Source organism: Triturus cristatus, chromosome 2_2, assembly GCF_964204655.1.
Source record: "Triturus cristatus chromosome 2_2, aTriCri1.1, whole genome shotgun sequence".
NCBI lineage: Eukaryota > Metazoa > Chordata > Amphibia > Caudata > Salamandridae > Triturus > Triturus cristatus.
This window is the reverse complement of record NC_140582.1, coordinates 63,159,080-63,181,703: the sequence shown is the minus strand read 5'-3', so window position 1 is coordinate 63,181,703 and position 22,624 is coordinate 63,159,080. Positions and strand designations below refer to the sequence as shown.

General features: G+C 44.2%; 1 protein-coding gene across 8 annotated transcripts in view; it reads right to left on the bottom strand.

The window, feature by feature from the left end:
• SLC4A4 (solute carrier family 4 member 4) overlaps positions 1-22,624 on the bottom strand; it is a 739,594-nt gene that overhangs the window by 81,574 nt on the left and 635,396 nt on the right. For all 8 annotated transcript variants that reach the window (XM_085641000.1, XM_085640999.1, XM_085641004.1 and 5 more), the window contains exon 15: positions 17,123-17,193. In XM_085641000.1, the coding sequence (XP_085497126.1) occupies positions 17,123-17,193 (71 nt within the window). The remainder of the gene's footprint in view (positions 1-17,122; positions 17,194-22,624) is intronic.

The window sequence follows — 22,624 nt, the reverse complement described above, 5'->3', positions numbered from 1 at the left end:
CGGAGGGTGCAATAAGAGGTGAAGAAGATCTGTGTACCACACCCTTCTTGGCCAATCCGGGATGGTCGATATGACTTGGGCCCGGTCTTGGCGAATCTTACTCAGAACCCGAGTTATCAAGGGTATGGGAGGACCGCATAAAGGAGCTGTGCGCTCCAATCCAACTGAAACGCGTCCCCCAGCGCTCCCCGCATCGGATACTGAAGACTGCAGAACAATGGGCAGTGCGCGTTCTCGTGAGTGGCAAACAGGTCCAACCGAGGAGACCCCCACATCTGAAAGATACCATGGACCACCTCCGGATGAAGCCGCCACTCGTGATCGGCCGAGTAACGCCGACTGAGACTGTCCGCACGAACATTCAGCACACCGGCCAGATGATTTGCAAACACACAAATCCGATGGTTCTGAGCCCGGGACAAGAGCCGCAGAGCCTCTTGACAAAGACGAAACAACCCTACACCTCCCTGTTTGTTGATATACCACATCGCGGTAGAGTTGTCCATCAGGACCTGAACCGACTGACCGGGAAGGAAACTAATCACCTGCAATTCCAGCAGGTTGATATGAAGCAACCTTTCTTCTGGAGACCAAAGACCTTTGACCTCCAGATCCCCCAGAGGAACACCCCACCCTAGAGTGGAGGCATCCGTGATCACTGTGGCCACCGGTGGAGGAAGCTAAAAGGGCTTTCCTTGAGACAGGTTGCCCTGCACACTCCACCAAATCAGCTTCGCTGCAGCTTCTCTGGAGATCTGGACCTTCTCACCGAGATCTCCGTTGTGCTGATACCACTGCCTGCGGAGGCACCACTGGAGTGCCCTCATGTGCCAGCATGCATGGTTGACCAACAGAATGCAGGAAGCGAACAGACCGAGCAGGCAAAGAACCTTCAGGACTGGAACAACCGCTCCATCGTGAAATAAAGGAATCATTTCCTGAATGTCGAGAATCCTCTGCGGAGGAGGGTAAGCTCGACACACAGAAGTGTCCAGTATTGCCCCTATGAACAGGCTGCGTTGAGAAAGCACCAGGTGAGATTTGGGTACATTTATCGAGAAACCCAATTTGAACAACAGATGAGCTGTTACCTGCAAGTGGTGTGAAACCAACTCTGGAGACTCCGCTTTCAACAGCCAGTCGTCCAGGTAGGGGAAAACAGGAACCCCTGACCTTCTGAGATGAACCGCTACCACCTCCATCACCTTTGTAAAGACTCGAGGTGCGGAAGTAAGACCGAACGGAAGAACGGCAAACTGATAATGTTGCGACCCTACTGTGAACCGGAGATACTTCCGATGCGACCTCAGGATGGGAAGATGAAAATACGCATCCTGTAGATCGATGGACACCATCCAGTCCTCCTTTTGCAACACAAGAAGTACCTGAGCCAAGGTCAACATTTTGAACTTCTACCATCTGAGGTAAAGGTTCAAAATCCTGAGGTTCAGGATTGGCCTTAAGCGACTGTCCTTTTTTGGGGATCAGGAAATACCGGGAGTAGCAATCCTGACCCCTTTCCTGCTCTGGAACCACCTCTATCGCACCTTTCTGTAGCAAGGTAAGAACCTCCTGCTGTAAAAGCAGTAAGTGGTGCTCTGAGCACCAACCCTGGTGAGGAGAGTAAGGAGGAGGAAACTCCAAAAAGGGAAGGATGTACCCATGCTCCACAAGATTCAAGACCCAGCGATCTGACGTGATCACTCCACTCTTGTAGAAAGTGGGACACCTGACCTCCAACCGGACCAACATGTTCTATGATGGGGGATCTAGAACTGCTTTCCTGATGTACCAACGGTGGCGGGAGGGGAAGTGGAAGAAGAGGAGGAGGAACGTTGTCGAGCGGCTCCCCTGAGGCCTCTTTTATTCTTTCCTCTGTACGACTTATACAAGGGATTCTGCTGTTGCTGGCCCTGTTGAGATTGCTGGTGGTCACGAAAGGAAGCAGATCTCCTAAATCCATGATACCGCTGGTAGCCGTATCCTCTGAACTGCACCTTGAGGCCTAGAGACCTTGCAGTGGCCCTGCTGTCTTTAAAACACTCTAAGGCTGAGTCCGCCTTTGAACCAAAGAGTTTTGACCCATCAAAGGGCAAATCCAGCAAAGTCGCCTGAACATCAGGTGAGAAACCAGACGATCGAAGCCAAGCCTGTCTCCTTGCAGCCACAGAAGACCCCATCGCACGAGCTACAGAGAAGGCAGTGTCCAGGCCCGATTGAATCACCGGACGTGCCACAGCCTGCGAATCAGAAAGGACTTCCAAGAAATTAGCCCGATCCTCCTCAGGCAACTTTGGAGCTAGCTGCATGACTGAGTCCATCAAAGCATGGATATACCTTCCAAGAAGACAGTTTGCATTAGTGGATTTAAGAGCCATACTTGCAGAAGAGAACACCTTCTTAGCCGCCAGCTCCATTTTTTTTAGAATCCCAATCACCAAGAATGGTAGGGAAAGAACCAGAACATTGCAAGAAGCCTGGCCAACTAAACTTTCCGGCGTAGGATGTGAGGATAGAAAAGCCGGATCACCAGGAGCGGGCCTGTACCTTCTAGAGATGGAACGAGAAACCGCAGGAGCAGATAAAGGCTTCTGCCACACCTCCATTATTGGTTCCGTCAAAGCATCCGTAAAGGGAAGCAACGGTTCAGAAGTTGAAGAAGATGTATTAAGAACTTCCGTAAGAATATTAGATTTCACCTCAGCTGAGGGAAGCTGTAGACCAAGCAAACCAGCCGCCTTCCTTATGACCACATGATAAGGAGCAATGTCTTGCACAACACCAGCATTCGCAGATGGGAGATTATACTCAGGAGAAGTATCCAAGCCACTAGCCTCGCGAAGGCCCTCAAATTAATCTATAGAATCAACAATCTCTCCTTCCTCCTGATTCTGTCCATATTCCTCCTCTTCAAGGAGCCTCAGCGCCTCTCTCCTAGAGCGTTGTTTAGGAATCGGCGTTGGCGGCGCCGTACGCGACGCCGGTGAAGGCATCAACGACATCGACGGAGGAGCCTCAGCTTCGAACCTCGACGCCGATCGAACTCGAGGCGGTGCTGAGTCAACAGCCGAAGGAGTCAGAGGAGCCGGAGTGGAGGACCTCGGCGCCGGTAAATGCCAAGCCGGAGTCGACGGCAAGAAAGGCATAAAGGGTGCTTGAGGATAAAATTGAGGAACACCAAAGTTAAAGGCCAAAGGACCCATGGGGCCCGAAGGCGCACCGGATGGCGCAGAGGCCCTGGCAAAAATGCCAAACATCGCTTTAAGGAAATACGAAGCATCTGACCCAGGAGCAGAAAAAGTAGGCTATGGATCCTACCTTCCTGAGGTCGAGCTGGAGGCTGCAGAGCCAGGGATGGCGCCCGCACAGGTGAAGCCACCCAGCCTGGAGACGACTCCCTAGGCACCGGAGACATCGCTGCAGCCAGTGAGTTTTCATGCAGCGAAGAGCCTTTCGAAGCCGGTGATACCGGATCCGGAGATGGAACTGGCATCACCTGAGGAGATGGAGATGGAGAAACTAAGTCATTTCTTCGAGGCTGCTCAGCCGGGGTCGGCGACCTCGACCTCGAGGCCCTGGTCTTCGAAGAACGGTGCCGAGAGCCATGTCTCCTCTTGGACTTCTTATCTTTCTTCGACTTCGATGTATGGGAAGACGAAGACTTCGCCCTCTTACGACCCCTCTTGTCCTTTCTGGCTTTGGCAAAAAAACAGCTTCGCTTCATGCTCCTTAATAGCCTTGGGATTCATCTTCCTGCAGCTTCAACATTCTTCGACGTCATGATCCAAAGATAAACACCAGAGGCAATCTTCACGCGGGTCCGCGATCGACATATGCCCACCACACTCTCTACAGGGTTTAAACCCGGTCATCCTGGAAGTAGCCATCAGAAACCAACAAGTGATACCAACAAGTGATACAAACTTTTCTTGAAGAAAATGGAGAGCCCCTAGAAAAACGTTAAGCATCGACGTCGCGGAAAAAAGGGAACTGACGTCAGCACGCCGACGAGGTCCTCTTATGGCTCCGATGACGTCATACGGTGTCGCGAGCGGAGCCTTGCTATTGTGATGTCCTCGTCGACTTGGGAGAGCTAGGAAAGAATTTCCGCGGAATGCTGGCGCAGGGGGTATTCATAAGGAGAGGAATCCACAGGCAGAAATATCCATCAGAAACACGTAAGCTAAAAATGTGTGCTTAGTGTGCCGCCCGACTTGTGTTTTGCTGTTTCTGTCATTGCATCCAGATACACAATACAACAAGTAACATCATACCTACAACAAGTCAGGACTATTGGCTTTGTCAATGGTTGTTAGTTGCATAAGATATATAAGCAGCAACAATGGCTTGTTTATAATACTGAAAAAGCTTCCACTCAAAGCGCTGGTGAGACCACGACAATGTTGCTGCTCCTGAGTTTCAAAAAGCGAAGGAAAATCCAGAGAGAAAATTACTCTCTTTAAATGATTTCCCTTCTACAACGCTCACCTGGCCTGACATCAAGTGGTAACTTCTCCACTAGTGAGAAGTGAGCAGTGTGAGCAGCGCACTTCGATGTGCCTGCTGTCACTGCAGTGCGGGAAAAAACGGACTGCCTGTGCCAGGGCACAAAACAGAGCCTGATGGTGACCCGTTTCGAGGCCCCCTTTGCTCAGCACCGGTGAGACCCGGCCCACTTAAAGCCCTGCTCATCACAAAGTCACTGGCCTGCTGGTGCCTAGAACTTTTCGGCACCCCTGCACATAAGGGGATCAGGTGCGCGTTTGTAAGCATATAAATCAAATTTCGTTGTTGCACTAAAACATCACGTTTCCAATGCATGGTTTTCATTTTACAAACTTTTGCGTTTTGACATGTGTAGTCCATTTATCTATATTGTGAAACAACTACCAGAAGGCATAATTTGTTAAATCAAATCTCCGGATTGGAAACATCCTCTCCCAACCAAGCACATGCACCCAACACAGTTCACATTAATATACATTCTTATTGGCGTTCTTTACATCTATTTAGCTAGTTGGGGCTCTTCTCCTACTGGGATCGGTGAGTTCCTTTTTGTACAAAAGATGACTAACAGGTAGTCAGTCATCCTCACGACAAACGTGCAAACAACGTGTCTCAATTCCCACAGAATTATGTCCGCGTTTCGCAAGAGCCGCAGAAACAAGTTGTAAAGGTTTACTTCTATGCCTGCTGCCACTTATTGCCGCAAGGGGGAGCTCTGCTGCTAGAAATTGTACGCAGCGGAGTTCGAGCCCGAAGGAGTGCAATTCCACCAGAAAGCAGAGTAATTTAAGCGCATGAAGAAAGTTGGCAAATTGCCCATGCCATGCCCCACCCACAATGACTACCCCGGAAGTGTTCAGAACGATCAAATTACTCTCTCTTTCTAACTGAACCTTTCTACTTCTCTGCCTACCTCACATCTGACTTTGCCTTTCTCTACCAATCTCCACCTCTCCATCTACCTCTTTTCTTTACCCCACCTCTCTATTTCGCTCTAGCATCTCTCTCCTAAATTGCTAATCCTCTTTACCCCGCTCTCTACATACACCCCTTTAATTTAGCCTTAAACCCGGTGTCTACCTTGCCCCTTTTCTCTACCATTACCCCATCTTTCTACCTCAGCTCTCCCCCCGACCCCCCTGTTTAAGCTCGCAGTTACCCTCAACACTGGTTCACTACCTCACCTCTGAACCTGCTCTCTCTTGCTTTTTCTACCCCACCGCTCTCACCACACTTTAAACTTTGAGAAACGGGAGCACGGAAAAACCTCAATAAATTAAAGCTTCCCATCCTCCCCCAGTATCAACACACAGCTTCAACAAGTACTGATTAAGACTTTTCATTTTGGCCTCAGATGTAGATTTTTTTTGTCTTGTAACAATATTTCGATCCAATACTTAGCCAGTTCGTTCCTCATAGTGTAGAAAATACATGGTGAAGGCAACTTAATGGATGTTTGTTGGAGTAGTGTTAAAATAAGACACGTGCACACAGCAGCACGTGTAAGTGTGGCTTTAACTTCGAGATACTCAATCTCCCCTTTCACAACTAGCATCCTTGCTGCAAAAGGGAACATCTAAGCCCCGCACTGGGAATTTTCATCACTGCGCCGGGTGAAATCTGAAAATGTTCTCCTTAATTCTCTGCCTTTTCGTCTTCCTTCTCTGCTCTTTCTATTTGTACATTACTCCTGCTGGACAGACAGTGACCGCCGGCTGTCCACAGTAGTAAACATGGTAAATAGAAGTCAAAGAAAAGAGAAGAACAGAGAGGTAAGGAGAAGGGTTTCTAAAGAGAGGTGAAGCAGAGGGAGAAACGAGGTAGAGATGAGATAGAGAGAGGGAGGGAGGAATGTAAGGTCAAGAGAGAAAGGTTAGGTAGCCAGAAAGAAAGATACAGACAGGCTGATAGAGGAAGCGGTCAGGACAAAAAGAGACATAGAGATAGGTAAAGGTTTAGAGCAAGCTGACGTGAGCTAGAGATAGTGAGATGGAAATATTGAAAGACTAAGAGCAGTGTGGGTCACCAAGGGAGAGGTATAGCGAAAGGTAAGGTAGAAAGAGAGGTGGGTTAGTGAAAGGGAGATACAGTAATAGGTGAGAAAGCAGGAGAAACATGGAGATGTGCGCTAAAGAGTGGCGGGGTCATGAGAGGGGCTATAGAAAAAGAGTGATACTAGAGACATGTCATGTTAAAAAGGTAGTCAGGAAGTTTGAGAGAGGGCTGAAACCGAAAAAGAGTTTTGGGGGCATATTATCTAGGGCTGGCGATAATTATCACTGAGCGTGCTTAGCGCGCTTTTTTTTATCACCGGCTATCGCTGGAATATCTCTCCAAGCTAGCGCTGTATTACCAACGTTCAGCGCTATGGCGATAAATATTCCAGCGATAGCTGGGCAAATGGCCAAACATCGCCTAAAAAAACAGCGATGTCCCTCCCAAAACAGCGATGATCTTGGTGATAAGGCCCTGTGGCCTTAACTCCATAATCCACTTCCCATATTAGGTATGCCTAACACAGGAATTTAGCAGACGTTAAATTCCTGCGTTAGGCCAGAGGTAGCGCGATTATTATCATCGCTACCCCTCCTTGCTATTATCGGGAAGCTGCCTTCGCGATATTTTCCCATGATGTTGCTGTCAGCCACGCCTACTTTGCATCTCATTATCGATGCGTAGCGAGTGGTGACAGAAACGGGAGATAAATCAAGGATACACGCGATAGCGTGTCCTTGTTAATAATGCAATAGAATTATCGCCGCTTTTCACCCGAAAACGGGCGCTTAAGTGGCGATAAATCTATCACCAGCCCTAGATAATATGCCCCTAGGTGTCCAGATCACTAGGGTCAACTGGATGGCTGAGGTTCTGGGCATTTTTTGTCCATTCCTTAAAAGACTCTGGACTTTACCTGTCAGCAATCAAACTACATTTTAAAACTGCCTTATTCTCTCCTGTCAATCATTGGCTAACTTGCCTTCCTAACCCCTTTTATTTGCCCCTCTACAGTGTGCACCTTTGCTGTATTGTGTCTACTTTCCACCCAAACTTTGCACAAATCCTGAAAAGGTCTTTTGCTTTCACTTTTTCCTCCTTCGCCCCTAGCGATTTTGCTCTTTTGGCATTATTGCGGCAAAGTTCTGGAACTTTCTGATTTCTTTTACAACTTGTCTCCTACTCAGCAATTCTGAAAAACTGATCTCGAACATTCTTCTGCTTTTTCAGGCGTCTCTCGCCTTCCTGCTCTCTTCTAACCAAAGACTCCCTCTTCATTTAAAACATAGAGTGGTAATGCCCCTTTGGGGAAATAATTAATACAAATTGTACTCATGAATGAATATAATAGCTCAAGAGTAACCCCCTGGCATGTCTACACACGATTACGCCAAGGGCAGGTTTCTCCGTCCCATCAGATCAGAGGTGGGCGATGCTGTGATTAATCTGGGATCAGCTGAACCAGGGGCACTGCATGAGAGTGAGGGTAGAGCCGGGTTAATTTAAGCCGGTGGTAGGAGGTGGTCTGCATCAGAACTCATTTCTGGGACCTCTTTTCCATCCTTCGACTTTAACCTTTCGGGTGAGAGAGAAGGCAGAAAAGGGAGAAAGAAGGGAGAAGAGAAAGATAGGGAAAGAGTGACAGAGAGAAAGCAAGGGTGAGACAGACGCTGAAAGACTTAGATAAAGGGGCATGTAGTGTCTGGTGGAGGACGGAACAGCCATGGGGTGGAATCGAAACTAAGCAGCATTAGTATTTGCCATCACCGCATCACACAGCACCAGTGATGGGTCCTTAAGAAGACACTTGGGCCAGGCCTTTAAGAGGGCCGGGTCCTGCCGGTGCTCAGCGCCGGCAGTTCTAAAAAGCAGGTGCTGAGACGGGTCCCTATCGGGCTGTTCATTTTCGCCCTCACCCTCGGTGAAATATAAAATCTTAACTCTGCAGCAGTACCACCCTTCACTGCCTTTGATGCTTATAGTTCTTTCACAGTCTCATCATTTCAGAACGGGAGCATTTTCAATATTATATACAACAAGGCCATAGTGGTTGCTTATTTATCTTATGCAACTAACAACCATTGGAAAAGCCAATAGTCATAGTTTGTTGTAAGTATAATGTTACTTTTATACTATATATGGATGCGATGACAGAAGCAGCACTATACCAGTTGGGTGGCACACTATGCTAAGAACAGATTTTTAGTTTATATGTTTTTAAGCCACACCCGTAATTACATCGAACACGCCCCTTTGAGAAACCCCCCCGTTTTTTCATTCCACTTAAAGTCCTGCATGTGCCTCTGCACCTCCTTTAACAAATTTAACTCTGCATGTTCTGGAAGATAAGAGACAGGCACTGGTTGCAAACTCTACTACTGACCTTGGGGACAAGCGGAGGGACTTTCTCCATTTTGTTTGTCCACCAAGTGGCATATGCTGTGTCTGTGAAGCGGCTTAAGTTGAGCAAGTGGCCTGAAAGAACCTTCCCTTGCCTGATGAAGATGTCAGCCGCACGAGGCCGATGTCAGCCGCACGAGGCTTGCCCGAAGCTGCTTCTGTGCGTCACAACGCATCTCGGTCAGCACGAGCGCTTGCTTGGATCTCACCCGAACGTGACACGCATTGTCATTTTGCTGAGCAGTGTCCTCGAGACATCTAATTGTTCAAGGTTCAGAACAGCAACTGCTGATAAGTAAAACTGAACAAACTCGCGAGACCGAGGAATGTAAATGAAATACGTACGTACCCAAAGAACGTCCGCACTGGTATTTTACACAGAACCAGACCAGCTGTGCGACAGCAGAGCACTGTACATTACATGAGGGCTTGAGAGATGTTCTATAAGTTCGTGTACACAAACACATTACATGTCACATTTTTAGGCACAAGGAGATTAAGTGATTTGCCCAGAATCACACAATGTTGAGTCTAGCGCTGAGGCCGGGGCTCGAAGTTGGATTCTCAAGATCCAGGGACAGCAGCTCCAGCCGCTCGGTCACATATCCTCCCCAAGCTTCTTGTCAGGATTGACCTATATGTACAGGGAGAGTAAATTGAGTAAAATATACCCCCAATACCCGTATAGTGCCTCTGTCTCCATCTCCGGGCTTTTTATTGATTGCTACCCATATTGGCACTCACACTGCTTGATTTATCATTAAATCTTGGATACTTACCTGCTGCCTCAGATTTAAGTTGTATTATTTCCATAACCTGACATTGGGTATTTATCATAAGGCCAACAAGATGGAGCGCTCATAAAATAAGTAAGGAGGGACAGGATGCCACTCCAGACTTTATTGGGCCCGTAACTCACGCATCACGGAATGCCTTAAAAAATGAATCCCCCAAAGCCAAGCTAGTACTTAAAATTACTGACTAAGTTCTTCCACCTGTGACCCATCTGGACCCTTCTTCTGACTCTTTTTCACCTTGCAAATCAGAGGAGCAAAGATATGACATCAGTTCGACACCCCCCACACTTCTATCATCACTAGCTTTGCATGTAAGTATTAAAATTGCTGATTCGGATAACAGCACAATTAATATTACATCATATTTCACAAGAAGAAGTCCTCAGGACAACATACTGCCCAGCAAAATTGTGACGTTGACTTATCGCGGACTCTAGGCCTAATTGTACCGTCTTTGTTGTCTGAAGGATTATCTAGATGACCACTGTTCAGGCGAAAAAGTGATGGATAATTCTCTTAACATAACATGTGTATTTGTAAAGCACATGTTCATCCAAGGGTATCATTGCGCAAAAAAAACAGATGTTTTATTGTTACCCAACTCAATGGTACTCATTTTATTGACCTCAGAAGGATGAAAGGCTGGGTAGACCCGCCGGGATTTGAACCTGTGACCATGATGTCAAACACAGGCCCCTACAGTGGCCGCATTAGGCCACTAAGACACCAGAGCCTAGCCACAGAGTGTAAAGCACTGATGGCCAACTGTACCTCCCTTTCTCTTCCCACACCAATAGATACTGCTGGGCTTTTCCATTATTAACACTTCCAGCAAGAAAGGCACTTAGGACTCTAATGCTTCAGAGGCCAGGACAGCGGCAATACACCGAACCAAGTCAGCACTTCAACAATGTGCGGAACTTTGGATGCAATCCGGAGACTTGAACCTCCCAGTTGCACAAAATAGACGCCCAAAGGATGGGCTTAGAGGATGGTAAAGTTCCAGCTATTATTCAGACCATTTTGAGAAAAATAAAAAAAAAAGAGCATCAATAACAATCTAAAGGCACAGGCCTTGATAAAATCTGCAGTTATTAAAACTGGCCAACACATTCCAGATACCAAGGAACGGAAGATCTATGAGGGAAGGCACTGCCCTGACTGCTCCAATAATGCACATGCCCAAGACAAGGAGGTTTTTCATGACACACGCGTAATGAAGCCACGAAAAAAAAGCTTTCTTGCAAAAATCTATTACATTTAGAGTGTAAGCCATAGAGGGTATACAAGACCACAAAGAGAGGTAAACCTCCTCTACTATCTACTACTACTGCACGTCACACAGAGCGGACTTGCAAGCTTCACAGAAATTATTTAATTGATTATGGTAGCCAACTTAGTGACAAGAACTGCAATCAACATATTCATATACAATAAAGTCCAACTGGAAAAAGACTGGTGGCTAAGCATAATCAAACCACACACAAGGAGACTATGGACGGAGCGCTGACACTTTTCAGACACTCACCCCCGTCACAGATCTGGGTTGAATCCATCATCATTCTTTAGCTCACTTCGCCACCTCAGTTCAGACCCAGCAATGTCTAATATTTTGATGACTAACTAACAAAATAAACCCTGAGGTATTTATTAAGCAACAAGTACAAGCAGATGCCTCTTGCAAATCAGACCTTTAGTACATAAACAGGGAGGTGGAGGGTAGGCCACCGTACGTCCCCCAGGAGTATAAATGAAAACACAAGAATAGGTACGGTGGCGCCAGGAAGGAGAAGAGAAAGAAAGAAGATATGTTGTTTCGTAATATTATAGAAACAATCAGGAATCCAGAGTTTGAGGAGAGGATGCCGATGATGAAGCATAACACTATTCGTGAGCTTTCCTCTTTCATAAAGGATGACTTTTCTCATAAGCGTGGCAGACGTCCTGTGACGTCCTAACTCTAGATCCCTGATTGTTTCTATAATAATACGAAACAACCTATCTCCTATCTTTCTCTTATCGTTTCTGGCGCCGCCGTACTTATTCTCATGTTTCCTTGAAAATCTGAGTCAGTAATTACCTGAAGCTGTTCTGATAAAAAAAACAAAAATCCACCTTTTCCAAACTTGAACACAGAAGCCTTTGAACCAAGTTGTTTTGATCAGGTACAACTAGTGGGGACCATGTTATCTACCAAGTGAGGTGGCTCGCTTTGCTGAAAAAAGTACCAAAAACATAAGTGAGACAATAAAGATAATTGATGACCTGCATTTTGGAAAAATACCTTCAACTGATATGGCTATAAGGAAAGGCCCTTGCCGGTGGGTGCCCCCAAAGAGCTAACTTGGTCCACTGCTTGGATGAAGGCTGCTTATGACCAATTGTCTCAAGAAAACCCAATATTATTCTCTTCGCTAATCTTCATATCTCATAGGGTTTTCATGTTATTGTCAGCAGAGGAAACATTTTGGAAATAATCAGATCCTTACCGGGTCTGGAAAGAATCTCTTTAAAAGACATTTTGTCTGTAAAAATTCTGGAACAAGTGCAGAGACAGGAAAAGCAATAAGAGAAACTTTGTGGCCTTCACTAACCTTAGTTAAAGTCATATTCCATCACAATGAGTTTCTGTTAAAATGGGTTATTAAAGCCACAATGCCAATTAAATAACCTTATTCCATAATTTTAGACCATCAACAGGCGGGAAAGCTAACATCCAAGTTGCCTTAGACCAATTTAGGTTCCCTACATAAAGCAGGCAGATTATTTGCCAAGTTTGAGGGTGAACCTGAAATGACAGAATTGTAAGAAGAAATGTTTGTGTCATCGAACGACAAATCTGCCTCATAAACCGAGCATAAGGATAAGCCACAGTCATCGGAGTGGTTAGCAACAGATTTATCTAATACTGAGCCATTCCAGCAAAAGGTACTGTGGGGACCGAGTTGAAAATTAATGTAAGATACAAGAAGGCAATAGTTCATTGGCAACAGTGAAGCTTACTGGCCTGCTAAGTTGAAATATCACCTGCCTCAGACAAGAACCTGAAGATAAGGACTGGGCCTCTTTTACTAAAATATTTGAAATGTGTTGATTTCTGGAGACGTGGGCTTTAGAATAAACAAATATGAACGGATATACAGTCTATTGTGTCCTTGCTATAAAATCTAGAATGGGTGGGCCGAAGAGTAGTTTAACCATCTGGATTTCTGTGGGGCTTGCCATCCAGGTCAAAGTAGATATTCTCTAAAAAAAAACTAACTTGCAAGCAAAGAATTTTTTAATGTTCACCTACTTCCTCTTCAAAACAGTAGGCCGGCAGGCAATTTTGAAAGATCTATTATACATATTGAATTGAGGAACATTTAACAAAATGGAACTGGTAACATCAATAAAAAGGAATACTAGAAAGTCATCTGTTTGTGGCAAATTGCAATACAACACCACACAAAATGATACTTGAGCCAGATTTTGTTGCTGAAGTAAATACTTGGGTACTCCTTAACGTCTGGTTAATATCATTATGAATACTAAAGAAGGCCTATGGCTTATATCTGGCATTATGCGGTCTCTGGACCCTAACTGGGTGCAAACCTTCAGACACGCCAGCTAATAAAACATTTAGAGAAAAGCATCTAAGAGGTTTCATTAATTACATCTTAATTGGTATGGAGTCTTGGCATATTGTTCTTGACATGATTGTACATTGAAGAGTTGAAAGTAATCACGACCACCTAATTGCTAAATTGCAATTACCAGGTCTGTAAATTGTGTCCAATAGCCGGAAGCATCATTTGGCTTCCCACAATTTAGAGTTGAAGCCATGCCTGAAGTCTATCAGATGGATGGGAGATAATCAAGATGCCGTAAATACTTACATGGAAGAGATTGTCCCAGACAAATCCATACAAGTGATTAATAACACAGAACTCTTGGAGAAGGTGGCCATTAACATTTTTGTGGATGCTTTCAAACTGATATATAGACCTCCCAAAGTTTCCACAAATTCAAACAGCTACAAAAATGCAACAAGCAAATTTGACACGTATGATGAGGAATGTTACAAGAAGAAAAAAATCCCTTTCTGTAGCCATTAAATTGAATGATGTCTCTTGATGGGGAAATGATTCTGGAACAACCGAGGAAAGAACATAAATCCTTAACTAAAATGAACACAAAGTTTAGGCGGAGATGAAAACAGGTATACTTGAAAAAGATGCCTGAAAATTCCCGGATATGGTTACATTGGGACAAAGTGGTCTGCAGACTAATTTAGACCATGGAGTGGGGGGGGGGGGCTGCTGAAGGATTCAACACTTCTCTAGCCTTTATGATAAGTGATCCAGAAAGATAATGAGCAACGTGGAAAATCTATTCTTCAGGAGTTGGACTCAAATGTTGAATTTACAGTAGAGGAAGTAACAGAGGCAATCTTTTCCCAGAAATTCAATAAAGCACCGGGCCTGGATAGAGTTCCCACCGATGCTCCCATCAATGTTTTTCGTAACAATACCTCTTTGTAGGTCTTTATTTTCAAACCGGTGAATAAAGCCATAAGGAACCCCGATTCATGGAAGACGGCTATCATAGTTCCAATATTAGAAAGGCTCCATGCAGACCCTGGGAACTACTGTCCGATATCGTTGTTGGACAGGGTGAGCAATCGTGCTTAACCATTTTAAGGAATGGGTCGAGAAACAACAGATCTTGAAGGGTCAGCAGGCTGGCTTCAGAAATAGAGTAGGCACAGTTAACCAGGCAGTGAGATTATAGGTGACCTGTATTAACTATGTAATGATTAAAAAGTTCACCTTGTTTCGAACCTATATTGACTGAAAGACTGCTTTTGATTGAGTCAATTGAACTCTTCTATGGTTTACCCCGAAGGACAAAGTGATACTCAGGAAATTACTACTTGCTTTGAAGTGCTATGATTTTAATACCTCTGCCGTGGTTAGATATGGTTGAAGGGGAGAAGGTACCTCTGGATCTTCCATCAAAGTAGGTATCTAACAAAGTGGTGTCCAGGCATGTGCATTGTTAAATTTCAATATAAATGATACGGGTAGCTTGCTTCTGGACCTGAATCTAGAGACCCCAATCATTCGTGGAGAAAAAATCCCATTCTCCTGTTTGCGGATGATGCTGTTCTCCTAACAAGAGCTGAGCTGGCAATGCACTGCCTATTAAGGGGCTTCAAACGCAATTGTAACATCAAACAACTTACTAATAATGTTATCAAAATTCAGTTATAATTATAATCAAAGAAACAAGTTGAGAAAATATTACGAGTAGCCCTGGAAAAAGTGGCCACAATTAATTATTTGGGAATCGGTCTTGATCATAAACTGTGGTGGACAAAGCAGATACAAAAGAATCCCTCTATTATGGGATGAAAAGCAAATTTTGTTTTGCATTGCAAGAGGAATATTGGAACTCCTTCCATAAAAAAAGTTCTTCAGTTTAAAAAATGAAAACTGTTGCTTTGGCTCTTTATGTGGCAGGACTCTGGGGTTTCAGGCATGCTTTAGAGTTTCAAAAGATCAAAAAACTTCTCCTTAGGTCACTGTTATATCTTGGCTCTTGCACTACATCCGCAGCACTAAGACTTGAACTGGGCCTGCCCTGTATTAAATCGCTCACACGCGTAAAACCTAGTCTTTTTGGGACAAATATGGCAGTCTCTTACTATCTAAACTCGGCCCTTGACATTTCAAACATCAAGGGCTTTAAGGAATTTCAGTTGCTGAATCTACCCTAAAAACAATAGGCTGTATTGAGTACTGGAAGACCACTTCCTCATTGACTAAATTAAGAATCCAAATCATCAAGGAAAATATTTGGATAAAAGTACAGGTCTCGAGTATATTCTCAGCGAGGGAAAGAGCTTGGTCGTCTTTTAACCTGAACTTTAATGTGCCTAAGTCGTCCAGTGCCCATTAAGATTTAATACCACCAGTCGCGAAGAGAAGACCTTGAGCCCGAGTATAAGTAAAGTTGCTATTTATTGCACCTTGTAAATACAGATACCCCAGGGTTCATATTTATCGGGTTGGGATCAATAGCACCTATTACAAGTTATTGGGGAATAACATGCAGATTCTGGTGTCTAACACTCCAAAATTTGAATGGTACAATGAATACTGCACACATTTCCCCAGTTAAATTTCAGCAGGTTTGAGCTGCAAAAATGTAACGAATTTTGGGTTATTTAAGGCATCCGATGAGTACTGGATGTGTTAAATAAAACCAAACTCGTAATTCTGTCCTGTGCGCTTTATGAATACAATGGAATTAACCGCCTAACTTGTAAACAGGTTTTTTATGTTAATTTCAGACTGGGTATTTTACCTGTTTTAGTATACAGTAAAACATGGAGTAGAAATAAGGAGAAATTATAATTCTGCTTGCGGAATTTAGACTGAAGAGAAACACTGAAACATTTTATACTACTCAGAACAAAAACCTTATCCCTTAGGAAAAAGGTTGTCTGCCTTCTGTTCTGAAAATATAAAGTAAGGTATTGTAATGAGGCAATGTCTTTGTGTTGCCAGACTGAGGTAACATGCATTTTTTGATGGTAGTGATACATAGTGCCTAAACATGGAGTCTAAGCAGCATTGGCGGTTTGAAAACTTTCTGATTACATTTCTACTGTCTTTGAATTGCGCTGATTAATCTATGATTGTTTAACTGTTGTTTTTATGAAATATTTTATGTTTTGATACATCGTGTTTTAAATGTATGGTCCAGTGCCTAGTGATTATTGGGGCTTTAGGATGGCTACTTACTACAAATGAATTGATTGTAATTTTATATCCAAATTTTTACTATGACCCATTATGTGATTGATTACTTTTTCTATGAATGGTACATGTGTATAGCTTATGATTTCAGTGCTCCAATAGTAATCTAATTTTGACGGCATGGCGTTTTTCAAGTGGACACAATTCTCAATAGGCTAAAGTAAGTCACAACACCTAATAATGTATTAAGAATTGGCTGCAATAAGTCACCTCGAGACCAAGCCTGTCTTGACGCACTGTCCCAGGTAGATCCCAAGAAGTTCCAATAATAAACAATGGCGTAGATCTCCTAAGGAGATCAACTGAAGTAGTCTGTCTAGATGTTCATGTTAAGTACCATGTTCAGTATTGGGCTTGGGTGTATTCTTGATTATGTACAATCTGTCCTCAGTGATTTGTGTATTTTTGTGTCTCTGACCCAAGCAGAACAGCTAAAAACCAAAAGCAGGTGAGATCCAGAAGATGATAGCGATTTGCTTCATGGATCGCTGAATTTTTACTCTAATGTAGGCTATATCTAGCCCCTCGTGCCATCAGCTGTGTAATGTGAATATGCAAATTCAGTAGAAAATAGCTACCAATATGAGGCCATAGTATGAAATGGCTTTCAAAACTCACCATGGTGGTGTTGGCATTCATCACCCAATCGATTGGTGCCTCAGTGGTCATGTTGAACAGAGAACTATTGGCTGAAATACAAGAGAACACGTGTGAACATAACCGGGAGCTTGACATGGGAGTGTATGTCTCAAGAGCACAAAACAGTATATGTAGAAAAAAACACAGAAACAGTGAGAACAAATGACATGTTCATGTTAACATGAAATGCGACCTGGTTCTAAAATTCAAATGCAGTAATTTCAAAGCACAGGCAGCCTTCTAAGCTGCAGACGGGGTTGAACATATCGTAAATTTTCCTAAAATAGAGGTTACACAAAAATGTGTGTGATAGGGAGGGAAGGACATGATCAACTACATCATCAATTCTAAAAGGGCCCAAGCTATTCTCTGGCCTAGGGAGTCTCCGCTCGCACTGCTCCTGCTGATGTCCAAGTGTCTCCATAGAGCTGCCTGTAGGTCACTGCGGTATCAAGGAGTAAGAACTGCTTGATACTTAACCCTGGTAAAATAGTCACTTTTTGCTGCCTGTTTTTTGGCATGGCTCACTGACTATCTCCATCCTCTGGTCTCCCTGGTACAATACCCAGATATAAATTTGATGAGACTCTCTCACTCCCACCCCAATCTGGTCGTTTTTAACTTGCTCTTCAGAATGAGAATAATCCTGGCCAGACTGTCAATGCTGCAGCTCCATCTCTCCTTTAATATGGGTGTTTAGTGTACTTCGGTGCTCCCATTTCTTGGTCCAGCTTCATCATTGCCTGGGATGATCCCAGAAGCCTCTATTGAGGTCTTTTGTGCTGCGACCTGGTGGCTAGCCGTCTTCACAAGCCTCAAGGGCTTTCTTGGGCTTCAAGGCCTTGCGTCAGGCCATTCTTGCTCACCACCCATCCTCAATAAATGCACTCCTTTGCACAACTTGAATCTCACGTGGGGGCCCTTTATAAACCCCCAAATGAGATGCATCACAATAGGAGAATGCTCTTTCTCAAACCTTGTGTCCAAAAGGTAGAATCCTTTGCTTCTCAGTTGAGACTGTTCGGTAACTGCCTCTGTTTTTAAAATGGCTGCAGTATCTGGCTCTTAGTTTCCATGGTTTAAGCAGTTATTATGAGTGCATCTGTAATTCCGATACAGTAATTCTGGGATGCAAAATTAATGGGTTATTACCTACGCAAATTCGTAATGAAGGAAGAACCCCTGGTATCGGTGCTTCTCTACTAATTCTGGTGGATTTTGTCGGGGTTTTCTTGGGGAAATGTATGGAGGGAAAATCGTGAGTCAAGCATTTTCTGTGCAATTTATAAGATGTATGTGGTTGGCCGCTTAGTGTAGTTTTCAGCTCTGCATAGTCAGTGATTGTGGTCAAGAGCAGGGACTGTAATGCAAGAAGTGCCCCGGGAGGTACAACGGGCATGTGTGCCCGTCTCTTGCGTCCCCAAGGCACTTTGATATTATAGAAGGGACTGCAGATGCTTAGCAGCCCAATCTTTTAACAAGGATCAAACTGGTGCACATTTTAGACTGGTGTGATCATGAGGGGACATGCCTCCGTGCAAACGAGAAATCGCTTTGCATAGGTGAGGTATTATGAACCCAGGTACAGAGGCGAACAGTCAGGAAGCACACTGACTGTGCACCAATAAGTGGTGGCACACAGTCAATGTTCCAGGGGTACACAAGGAAATCACACACTGACCCACCTGTGGGGGTTCTCAGGCCCTTCTCTGAAATGCAGGCAGGATGAAAGGCCTACTGGTGGAGAAGCTTGTTAATAGACCCAGTTCCTCTACTAGCTTTTTAGACCCTTGAAAGGATGAAAGCTAAAACTGCCTGAGCTCTGTGGGGAAACTAAGGAAGAGAGAATTCTTCCAAAAGGTTCTCCTTTGGAAGAAACTAACATTTCAGTACTTCTGAGATGTCTCAAGCTAACAGGGACGATAGGTTCTTCACGCAGAAGGGCATGTTCCAAGAAAAATGGGCAGCTTTGTATATGATCTGGGCATTGCTGGAAGTCTCACCACCATCACGTGGTCAGGGATTAATTCCGCTGTAAGCTGATGCAATGCAAAGTGTTTAATCCTATGACTTTGTGCTTTCCAAGAGTTGTAAATAATAGTTGGCACTTTTACCGAATTTATGGGTAGTGACGTTTTCAACCTCAAAGAATGTAAAGCATCATGGCTGGCTTGATTATGAGAGTCCTTATTGTAGGGCCAGCTCTAGGACGGTGCAACCGGTGCCACCGAACGGGGTGCTGACTTCAAGGGGCGTCATGTTTGCAAGTTTATTTTGGTTCTAAAAGCACCTGCTGCCGCGTTCCTTGCCTCCAGCAATTTCCAGGCAACAATAAAATTGTCAAGATAACTCCGGTGATTCATGTTCTTCCTTGAGAGAGATCAAAGCTTTGTCTAGTTGAGGTTTTAACTGATCAGAATCATGAGGATTAATATACCTACTGTAAAGAATGTGTACCATGCAGATCGCAAAGTGAAAATAATGTAAATAGGTCAATGGGTTACTGCTTTTCTGAGAGACACCCATTGGTTAATTGCAGTTTATAAGTTAAAATCCTAATATAGAACAGTGAATTATTAACTGTCACCAAAAGAACAGCACGTACACTGCCAAGTATAGACTAGAGCATAGATTAATGTTTCAAAAAGGGTTCATTTGGGTAGAAATTGATTCTTATTATTAAATAGAACCCCCAATTATGGTGTTCCATTTTCAATTGTGTTTTTGTGCTTCTCCAGACCAAGCACTCTTAAACTATACTGCCTGCCCGTATGGATGATATGTCACTCCTACACCTTGTAGTCCTCTGGCTTATGTAACATTTCCTATACGCTGATTTACACACGTATGATTGATTGTCTCTGAGTAATGTGAGTGTGATGCAAAGTGCTCTGACATCCTACACTGGTATGAGTGGTGCTATATAACTAATTAAATGCATCTGAAAGAGAGTGGTTATGAAGACTTGAGGGGCACTGTTAAAAGGTAGTGGTGAGGGAATCAGTGGTGGAGGTGGTCACTACCGCCACCATGGATGGGGCGCCCAAAAACATTGTTGCACCGGGCGTCACCAGCACTAAAGCCTTATTGCATAGTTTATCCAACACAATAATTTAACTATGTCTTATTGCGATCTGAATATGGAACTGACAGTGGTTAACATCTTCCAGAAAGAGTCATCCACTGTTACTTGCCCACCACTCAATTATTGGCCCGAGCCACAGGCTAGGGCACATTATGATGGGTAAGGCAACTAAAAGCTGGAAAATTTCGATTGCATGTGGGCAACATTGGCTACCAATGTTCACAAGGAACATAAGTCAAAAGATACTGTACTAAAATAGATGAAATTTAACTGAGAATTTTTCGATTTCTGTATCAAAAACGTAGTTAAACATACTTATTAAAGGAGTCTGCAATGGGTATACACTTGAGAAATACTTTTCATACTCCATTGCCTTATTTTGAGAAGTCAAGCAGCAGTGAGCAGTGAACCCAAGACCAGGCGTGGCCCGTGCAGGTAAGAGCAGCAAGGTGGGGGGGGCATTCGACATACGACGACGAGGGAAACTTAAATTTAAAAAAAATGAAACCATGGTTGTCTTTTTTTTTTTATTAAGGTTTCCCATATCATTGTTTTTTTTATTTAGGTTTCCCTCGTCGTGTTTGTCAAAGCTCCCGGCCCCACCACTCTTACCTGCAGGAGACGTGCCCTAGACCCGATTCTGCTAATATTACCAGTGGCCAGGAGAGCCGCTTTCATACATATGCAATTTAAACAGGTCACGTGCTCACCTTATGTTGCGAGAGCTTGAATATGCTCCCTATTTAATTACTGAAAATTATTCTAATCCACTTTAAAGGCGGATTAGGGTTGGCACCTCCTGTGCAGCATTGGCAGGCGAGGGAGGCAGTAGCTGTTTGAGTATCCCCAGTGAAATCCCCTGCCCTAACATCAATAAACCGACAAGCAGACAACATGAGGGTGTCTGGACAGGACAACTGTTAATGTTAATGTTAATGTTACTGGGTACTTATAGAGTGCGCGGCTACTCCCAAGAGTGTCCCGGCGCTAATGCATTCCCATGTTCCAAGATTTATCTGAAGCAGCCTCCAGTGCTCAGAAAGGAAGTCACCACACAGGCTGAACATCAACAATGGCGTTTACACAGTGTATAGGATTTCTACTATGGTCATAAGTTAAACCGGCTATTCACATATATTCATACTGCTTATGTCCTGTAGACAGATTATACAACACTGGCTGTTTTGGATTTCTGCATCTCCTAAATCCACTTGTTGGAAAACATGCACAGCAATATCACCAGCAAAGTCACCCTGTGAGGCCACCACGGCAACACCTGCCTTGGGTTGTGCATCTCTCCTTACATGCCTAAAAGAACCCTTCAGAGAGAGAAGACGTAACCCTGGTTGTTGCGGATGAGACAACAAGGGGATTCCGTAGGAGCACCTTTGGACTCTTTAGTCTTTCAAACATGTCTGCCTTAGGATGCTGTAGCCGCCAGGACACAGAAGATCTCTCGACCTCATACTCAACTGAGAAGGAATGAAGAGGACACCAAAACTGTGCACCCTTTAGCTCTACCGGGGAAAGGCTTCAGTCAGGAGCTTTTACAAATATTCAAATGTTTGGCTCATGTGTTCCTCTTTTAACACTGAGGACACTCTTCTTGTGGTAATTGCACTTTCAAAAGAAGCAGTAATAGAATAATCACTGGACAATATACTACATATATTTTTTCAAGTGGAAAAAGAACTTTCAGTGTAATCTTATGCTATTTTGTTTCAGATAGATTAGATTGTTCAGGAACAGAAAGAATTTTACCAAGAAACTAGGTCTGGGCGGAGCTCGCGGAGTTTCACTCTGCGGAATTCCGTGGAGTTGCTGAAAAACTCGATCGGTCACCCCTAATCCTACCCCACAGCATCAAACCGAGCTCTAAATTCATTGCATATTTTGAAGACTTTGGGCGGCACGTGCATAGCCGGAGACAAGCAAATGTTGACTTAGTCCATGGGCTCACAACCCATGCATCACCCAAAGTGCACACCTCATGCATAGACAACGCAGAGTCACCTTGGCACTATCTTCATGAGCGCATCAGAGCACACTGCCTCAGGCACCTTCACTTTATCGAGACACCCAAAACTATTTGCCGCAAGTGCATCTCCGCGCACTGCCTATAGCCCCTTGTGTTTATTGAGAGACCCGATGAGAAGTGGCGTAGCTTTCATAAAACTGTAACCCCGGCCAGAATAATTACCAATGAGTGAGCTACCATAGAGCCATATGCCCCAGCAAGAATACTACAGTCATACTGCCATCAGATGGTCAACAAAAGTATTGGGGGGTTAGCCATGCGGCTCAAAGCAACGATACTGACCAACCCAAAATTGGGCTTGATCGGCAAAGACATTTTTTATTCACTTCGAAGTGAGGCCTGGGTACTCTGGGTTCCA